The sequence below is a fragment of the Gopherus evgoodei genome, chromosome 4 (assembly GCF_007399415.2).
Source record: "Gopherus evgoodei ecotype Sinaloan lineage chromosome 4, rGopEvg1_v1.p, whole genome shotgun sequence".
NCBI lineage: Eukaryota > Metazoa > Chordata > Testudines > Testudinidae > Gopherus > Gopherus evgoodei.
In genome coordinates this window covers 149,844,344-149,853,473 of record NC_044325.1, presented here as the reverse complement: position 1 = coordinate 149,853,473, position 9,130 = coordinate 149,844,344, and the positions used below count along the sequence as shown (strand labels likewise).

At 40.4% G+C, this 9,130-nt stretch overlaps 1 protein-coding gene across 1 annotated transcript; it reads left to right on the top strand.

Annotated features, from left to right (window-relative positions):
- The first annotated feature begins 3,007 nt into the window (after positions 1 to 3,007).
- LOC115651285 (olfactory receptor 1102-like) lies at positions 3,008 to 3,964 on the top strand. Its single transcript, XM_030562223.1, has one exon. It carries the CDS (start codon positions 3,011 to 3,013, stop codon positions 3,962 to 3,964), a length of 954 nt encoding a protein of 317 aa, XP_030418083.1. The 5' UTR covers positions 3,008 to 3,010.
- Positions 3,965 to 9,130: the final 5,166 nt, after the last annotated feature.

Genomic DNA, 9,130 nt, shown 5'->3' with positions numbered 1-9,130 from the left:
TCAGGCCCCCTTTCTCTGAGTCAGAGAAGAGATTTGAAATAACATCTTCTGCTGGCTAGATGAGTCCTTTAATCACCAGGCTCTAGGGACATTCTCTCTGTCCTACTCTTTATTTGTACACAGTAGAACAACTTCAGCAGGACCGTCTGAGAGCAACTCACCCCACATTGGCCTATAGCCTACTGGTCTAGCACCTCACAAAGGAAAAAGAAGAACTGAATTCAAGCCCCTATTCCAGAGTAGGGGATGTCTCTTGCATCCCAGATACAGATGAAACCATGCTGGGCAATAGGTTACAAAGGGAAGCATGGTTACACTCACGTCTAGGGTGACCAGATGTCCCGATTTTGAAGGGACAGTCCTGATTTTTGGGTCTTTTTCTTATAGAGGCTCCCATTACCCCCCACTCCCTGTCCCAATTTTTCACACTTGCTGTCCGGTCACCCTTATGTGCACCTCCTCTGATTTGCTGATAGATTCTGGACGTTTTCTAAACCAATCTGATAATTTCTTTTCCTCATTTTTTTGGTTTGCTGGCTGAATTGAAAACTTAGTTATTTTCCCAGCTCTAGTGTTGTGACAGCCCATCTATCTGATGTTCAGAGGGCAGTGACACTGAATTTCCCAAGCTGTTTGGATCCACCAACACCAGGTCAGAAAACAAGAATTCTTGTTTGGCAAAATATTTCACAGTTTGAAATGTGCTTCCATTCTGATACACTATGAAAAGGCGTGTGTGTGTGTGTGTGTGTGTGTGTGTGCGTGTGTGTGTGTGTGAGAGAGAGCAAAAGAGAGAAAAACATTTGGGAGAGAACATGGTGGGGGTTGGGTGAGATTTAACCAATTTTTGAATAATTTTTTTCTGTTTTTTCTCCTTTCATGGTGTCACTGCAGAGTAGAGTTAAGGCTTATTGGGTGGCTTAACTCTCCATACCTTGAAATGTTTGGATTTGTCTTACATTTTCCAGGATTTCTCTTATTTTGGGATAATCACACCATCCTTCTAATTTATTTTACTGATACATATTCTGAAATTTAACTCCATCTTAACATATGTTTCCCTGGGAATTTTGTTGGTGGTTGTTTGTTTTTGTTTTATTTTACTTTTATGCTTGAGCACTAAAACACAATGATAATGTTACCATGTGATATTTCTGATGATTTAAAGAGAGATATTTTTAAATTTTCTTTTAGAGACAGATTCATTGCTACTCTCTGACTACTCTGGAAAAGCACATAGCATCTGGAGTGTACCCTCATTTTCCCCTTCCTTCCTCCCCTCCACATTCTTTTACACAGCACACACCCCAAATTCCCATGCCTCCTGCACTTCTCTACATTCTACTGCACACAGCTCCAATTTTTCTTTCCATCCTGTACCCTGCATTCTTTTCATTTACGTCAATGGAGCTTTGAATCAGGCACTATTGTTTCTCACAGTAGGATGTATTGGTGGAGCAGAAGATTATTTTTAGGAATGGAAATGATATGAATGATCTGTCAGGCAATGTGAACAATATCAGTTATGTGGCGTCTCAGGTGTATGAATGTGTTTATGGAAGCTGTGATCTGGCATTTCTCATCCTATTGTGTAAGAAATGTGTATTCATTTGTGGTGAGTATTTCTGCAGTATATATTAGTGTCACATCGATAGTGGCTGTGTTCCTCGAGTATAATTGTATGTAAATATATGTACATGTATTTCTTGTAGAAAAACTCTTTTTTAAAATAATTCACTCATGATTTCATATGACTATTGTTTCATGTAAATCTGTTGTGCTAATAGCAAGCAGTACATCACTTAACAGTGCAGATGATTAACCATGGGAACTAACTACCAAAGTAATTGGGGATTCTCCACCATTTATGTCTTCAGATCTGAATGCCTTAATCAAAAACAAATTAGGCTCAGTACAGGAGTAACTGAGTGAATTTTTATGGCCTGTGTTATACATGATGTCAGACGGCTCTAATAGTCCTTTCTTGACTTAAAATTGATTAATCTAGATGCATAAGGACTATATTTATTTATTTTGATTTGTCCTACAATAAAAGATGGCCCATCCAATGTTCTGGGTTCCCTTGACAATATTTTAAATGTACACTATTGTCAGGGTAAAGAATAGAACACAAACATACCTATAAAACAATTAATTAAAATCCTAACAAAACCCTTTACAGAGACCCAAACCATGGCTTCTGACTCCTACATATTGTCCATCTTGGAACAAGGGAGCCGAGACAGGCATTCCATCATGTCCTGAAGGTGATCTGAGACCAGGAAGAGGAAGTGAGGAAATAGTTATTGTGTTTGGATTGTTTAAGAGCAGGAGCGGGGGTGGGGGTGGACATTAAACATTAACTTTTTCTAAAGCCAAGTTTTGCTTTGGAGGGGCTGTTTCTAATTAGCCCTTTGTTTGAAAGCCACATTCCCGATGTGATTGTTTGTAAAGGTCTGGTGGCATGTTTACTCTGCATAAAAATGTGTGTTCTTGCCATGAGTTAGCTAACCTGCATTAACTAACTCAAGTGAAAATAGCAGCGAGGATATGGCAACTGGATTTTAACTTGGGTTAGCACCTTGCTTTAAATCCCAGGCTTCCCTGTAGGCTTTAACTCAAGCTGCTAAACCAAATTAGAGCTGAGTTGTCACATTTTCACTGCTATTTTAACCCTAGTTAAGAATACACCTTTTTTGCAGTGCCGACAGACATACCCAGAGAATGTGTGTTCTCTGTGGTTTTGAGCCTGTGTTGGGCAAGTCAGTTTTCTCCAGTCCTAATGTTAAAAAAATACCAAATAGCACCAGGATGTGGTGTAAACGGCTCTTACTGGGGTATGGAAACACTTTCTGATAGCTCCTCATGCACGTGATGTTAAGACTACAAAGCAAGAAAGTGATTGACACAAATGGTTCATCTCTATGCAGTTAATTTAGCTGCCTATATAATCTCATCTAATGTCTGTCTCTTCTCTTTTGTCAAATATAGGTAACTCAGTTTAGACAAAATGGCTGTGAATAACCATACCACAGAGGCCACTGAATTAATTTTTGTGGGATTAACAGAAAACCCAACACTTGAGACTATCAGTTTTGCATTCTTTCTAGCTATTTATACCATCACGTTGGTGGGGAATCTTGGAATTATCATGTTAATTAGGATTGAATCTCGGCTTCACACCCCCATGTACTATTTCCTCAGTAATTTATCTTTCCTAGATATCTGTTACTCCTCTGTGACCGCACCCAAGACAATTGTGAGCTTCCTAGAGGAGAGAAAAGCCATCTCTTGGGCTGGCTGTGCAGCACAATTGTATTTCTTTTTAGCCCTGGGCACTACAGAATGTTTCCTCCTAGCTGTGATGGCCTATGATCGAGATGTGGCCATCTGTAACCCTCTGCTCTACACAATTATCATGTCCCCTAGAGTCTGTGTCTTACTGGTAGCTGGGTCATACATAATTGGCCTATTGCATTCCATGGTACACACAGGTTTCACATTCAGTTTGTCCTTCTGTGGATCTAAGGAGATAAATCATTTTTTCTGTGCTATTACATCATTGTTATCGCTCTCCTGCTCTGACACCCATACGAATGAACTCCTGATATTTAACCTTGGTGGACTAATTGAAATAATAACTATTCTATCAGTCTTGGTATCCTATATTTACATCCTCAGCACCATCCTCAGGATCCCCTCTACGAATAGAAGATGGAAAACCTTCAGCACCTGCACCTCCCACCTGACGGCTGTCACCATATTCCATGGGACAATTCTCTTCTTGAACTTCCGATCCACATCCAGTTACTCTTTGGACCAAGACAAAATATTCTCTGTATTGTATACCTTGGTGATCCCCATGCTGAACCCCCTCATCTACAGCCTGAGAAACCAAGATGTGAAGGATGCCCTGAGAGCCTTAGTTAAGATAAAATTATTTGCCAATAAATTTAATAATTAACAATTTTATAAAACAATAAAGAATGCATGGCTTCAAAGGAAGTAATGTATCAACTTCTCACTTGTGTAATCTATTTAATGAATTCTATGTATAACCCTTCTGTTAACAGCATTGACAGCAACAAAAGCCGAATCCTTCTTCCTAGGAAATTCTCTGATTTATTTACCTGAGGTTCAATTCCAAACCAGTAATCTCAGAACCTATACCCAATCTGGGCAACTTTGATAGGCAGATCTGTACCTACCCGCAAGCATATTCAACAGAGGCTTCTGGTTCCTACATATTGTTCATCTTGGAGCAAGGGAGCCAAGATAGGCATTCCAGCGTGTCCTAAAGGTGATCTGGGACCAAGAAGAGGAAATGAGGAAATGAGAGTTATTGAGAGGTTAAAGCAGATAAAAAAATATATGTACAGGTGAGTCACAGCCCATAATTTCAAAAGGTAGAAGAAATGTAGAGTTCCGTCTCTTTCCCAAAAGCCTTTCAGGGCTACCCAGAATAATTCTGGGGATCTCCACCTCCTGGTACAGTTTTCTGCCATGTTAGCATCCAAAAAGCCAAGAGATGAAGAATTTTTCCTTGTTTCCATATCTATTGCTTCTTCTCACAGAAACCCAGTTGGCAGAATGGCCCCAATGTGAGTTCTTTCTTCATGGTGGGAAAAGAGGAATGCATTTAGAGAGTTTGATCTTTAATCTCACACACAATGACCACGGGTTTTTAATGTGCAGGAATTAACACTCCTGTTAACATTCATTTGCATTAAACAAGGTTTATATCTGTTTGATGGCTTACTTAATTACCGGTGTATATACAATACAAATGCTTGCTATTACATTGTAACAGGATACAGGGGGGTGAGAGGCTGATATTGAAGGGTTAAAATCCATGTGCATCTTATGTAATAACTTGGTATATGGATTGTGCCAGCTCTTTTCCAGACCTGAAGTCCAGAGTTTGGTCAAGAGACCGGAGGCCTAGCAAATAGTGGTTAGCTAAGAGAAAGCAGAATAAACAAAAGATAACCTTACTTTGCTAAAAAAGCCTAATCAGCAAAATGCCAGATGTTGGAGCAATAACTGAATAATTGTGTCTTATTCAAAGTTGCAGAACAGAACAAAGAAGTCCTGGTTCTGTTGTGTTTGTTTCTTCTGTAGCGAGAAGTTCTTCCCACACACCAACCTTGAGTTTATGAAAGGTTCAAGCATGTCAGTATAAGATATGGCCTCCTCCCACCTCTCTTTCCCAGGGAAAAATGCCTGCCTTAAAATGAGCAACTTGAAAGACAATCTTTATTGCCATGTACTTTCACTGTTTCTTTGCTTCAACTCCTAGGTATGTACCTGTTGGACAATCAGAAGAGTTGCTTAATTCCTATAAACCCTATATAGTATATTTTATATTAATGCATTTCATTAAAGTACTAATTAAATGTTAACTTGTTAACCTGAAACCATGGGCGGAGACATTATGAAACCTTCGATCATTAGCTACTGTGTTATCTCATCTTGCTGATAGACCTATCTGGGATTTGGGACTACCTACCCCATCACTTTCCGCCCCTCCATGATAAATCCATATAATCCATTGTAACCAATTGATTGACAGAGTTTCTGAGCCTAATAAGCAAGGTGACACTCCATCAGCACTGTACATAATAAACTCCCATGCTCGACTTCCACACGGTGTGGATTTATGTTCCTTCAGATATTCTAACCAGTCATTTGTAATTGTTATTCATAACTGGTCATTTGTTTAGAAACTGCTAATTTGCTGCTGCAATTTGTAGAATAAAAATAATAAATAATGTGTTTTATTATACAAATTAGAACAGGTAGTTACCAATAACAATACCAAATTGCCAATTACCAATTAATATATCAATTATAAACTATCATTTAGAATACCCATTACTAATGAGCACACCAAATACCTATTACCAAATCAATGAGAGAGCCAATTACCAAACCAATAATTACCAATGTATAAAATAAAATAAAATAAAATAAAATAAATAAAATTGTGCTGATGGCTGCCAACAAGGGTGTTTTTAATCTATGGGCAATCCAGACCATGCTAAATCTTATGGGTGTGCTAGCCACCATTTATTCAAGATAAATGGAGGAAGCAGTTAAGATCCTTTATGAAGTAAAATAGCTGAAATAATAGAAGCCATCACCCAAGATACTGACCATCTAGTCCAAGATATTTGGACTCATATCAATATCGTGCATGTCATCATGTGTCAACACTGTCTCTAGTGCCCTGCATGGCTGATGTAGGTCTTCTCAGGTATTGTCATAAACAGATAGTTAAGGGTTAATGCCTCTTTTACCTGTAAAGGGATAAGAAGCTCAGTAAACCTGGCTGACATCTGACCAGAGGACCAATAAGAGGACAAGACACTTTCAAATCTTGGTGGGGGGAAGTCTTTGTTTGTGCTTTTTGTTTTGAGTGTTGTTCGCTCTTGGGACTAAGAGGGACCAGAAGTACATCCAGGCTCTCCAAATCTTTCTGAATCAGTCTCTCATGTTTCAAACTTGTAAGTAGCCAGGCAAGGCGGATTAGTTTTAATTTTATTTTTCTCAACTTGTAAATGTACCTTGTTTGCTGAGAGGATTTTACCTCTGTTTGCTGTAACTTTGAACCTAAGGCTAGTGGGGGTTTCCTCTGGGCTATATGAATCTGAGTACCCTGTAAAGTATTTTCCATCCTTATTTTACAGAGATGATTTTTACCTTTCTTTCTTTAATTAAAAGCTTTCTTTTTTAAGAACCTGATTGATTTTTCCTTGTTTTAAGATCCAAGGGGATTGAGTCTGGACTCACCAGGGATTGGTGGGGGGAAAGAAGGGGGAACGGTTAATTTCTCTTTGTTTTGAGATCCAAGGGGTTTGGATCTGTGTTCACCAGGGAACTGGTGAAGCCTCTCAAGGCAACCCAGGGAGGGGAAAGTTTTGGGGGGACAGAAAGTGCCCCTGTCATAAACAGATAGCTAAGGGTTAATGTCTCTTTCACCTGAAGCACCTGACCAGAGGACCAATCAGGAAACCGGATTTTTTCAACTCTGGGTGGAGGGAAGTTTGTGTCTGAGTCTTTGTTTTCTGTCTACCTGCTTTCTCTGAGCTTTGGAGAAGTATTTCTGCTTTCTAATCTTCTGTTTTCAAGTTGTGAGTACCAAAGAGTTTGTTTCTTTTGTATTTACATGAATATCGTGCTGGAGTGCTTTGATTTGTATTCTTTTTGAATAAGGCTGTTTATTCATATTTCTTTTAAGCAATCGACCCTGTATTTGTCACCTTAATACAGAGAGACCATTTGTATGTAATTTTCTTTCTTTTATATAAAGCTTTCTTTTAAGACCTGTTGGAGTTTTCTTTACTGGGAAACTTCGGGGAAATTGAGTCTGTACTCACCAGGGAATTGGTGGGAGGAAGAAGTCAGAGGGAGATCTGTGTGTGTTAGATTTATTCACCTGATTTTGCATTCCCTCTGGGTGAGGGGGGAAAGAGAGATTAACTCTCGGTAATTCTGTTCTCCAGGACTGGAAAACGGGGAGGGGGGAGTCCCTCTGTTTAGATTCACAGAGCTTGTGTCTGTGTATCTCTCCAGGAGCACCTGGAGGGGAGAAGGGAAAAAGGATTATTTCCCTTTGTTGTGAGACTCAAGGGATTTGGGTCTTGGGGTCCCCAGGGAAGGTTTTTCAGGGGGACCAGAGTGCCCCAAAACACTCTAATTTTTTGGGTGGTGGCAGCAAGTACCAGGTCCAAGCTGGTAACTAAGCTTGGAGGTTTTCATGCTAACCCCCATATTTTGGACGCTAAGGTCCAAATCTGGGACTAAAGTTATGACAGCCCCAGACACTGAATTTCTGGGTGGTGGCAGTGTTACCAGATTTAAGCTAGTAATTAAGCTTAGAAGTGTTTATGCAGGTCCCCACATTTGTACCCTAAAGTTCAAAGTGGGGGAAAAAACCTTGACAGGTATAGTGAGGAGTTTTGGAGTGTCATACAACCAGGGCCGGCACTTCCATTTAGGCAACCTAGGTGGTCGCCTAGGGCACCAGGATTTGGAGGGGCAGCATTTTGCAGCTCTCGGAGGCAATTCGGCGGCAGGGGGTCCTTCCGCGCTCTGAGTCTTCGGCCGCAATTCTGCAAAGGGTCCTTCACTCACTCCAAGACCCTCTGCTGAAGTGCCCAAAAGACCGGGAGCATGGAAGGACCCCCCCCACCGCAGAATTGCAGCCGACTGAGAGCGTGGAAGGACCCCTGCCTAGGGCGCCAAAAGCCCTGGTGCTGCTCCTGCACACAACATCCCAAATATACTGCTGTGTTCCTTGAGTTGCATGAAACGTTCTTCAACTGACTGTATTGCACAATCTAGCACCTGGTTAAAGAATTCAACTTTGAATTGTTGTTTGGAGTCTCTTATGGGATTATCCTGAGCCTTGTAATCAAAATGTCTTCTTCCCCGGTGACTCTTGAATGGGTGGGAAAATAGCTTCAGTGTGAAGTTCCTCTGCCAACTTCTATGCACTCTTCAGAACGTCTTTCCTCTCATGTTGGTACCATTATCATAGCCCTGACCTCTCATGTCAGCTATCGCAATTCCCATATCTTCCATCTTTTTAAGAAGCACATTTGTCATGCCAGCTCCTGTAGTATCATCAATGTCAATAAATTCTAGAAAATGCTCTCTGACAGGCATCATTGCAGGGACATTTTCACTAGGTTCTGTTGTTACAAAATGCAGTATTAAAATAATTTGTTCTGTATGGCTGATGTCAGGTGTGCAGTCCAGAATAAGAGAGTAATATCTTGCTGACTTCAGATCTACCACAATCTTCTGTTTGACTTTTGTTGCCAGTAACTGTATGATCTCATTTTGAATTGTTTTCCCAAGGTAGTGGTGTGTGTACATTTCTTGGGTGGTGACTCTTCTTAGATGCTCCTGGAGTACAACATCAAACTCAGCCATCAGCTCCACAATTTTAAGATTGTTTCCATTGTTTGGTACATATAACTGATCTGAAGTGCCACGCAGTGCTAGATTTTGGGTGGCAAGCATTCTCACAATGGCAATTTTGCCAGATGCAGTCTTCTCTTGATACTGATCTTCTGTGGTGGCCTTTAACCTTAGTCTCATCTCAAGCTCTTTCCACCTATGG

What these genes read in the sequence shown, in the direction of transcription:
- LOC115651285 (XM_030562223.1), top strand. Translation starts at nt 3,011, where the DNA reads ATGGCTGTGAATAACCATACCACAGAGGCCACTGAATTAATTTTTGTG.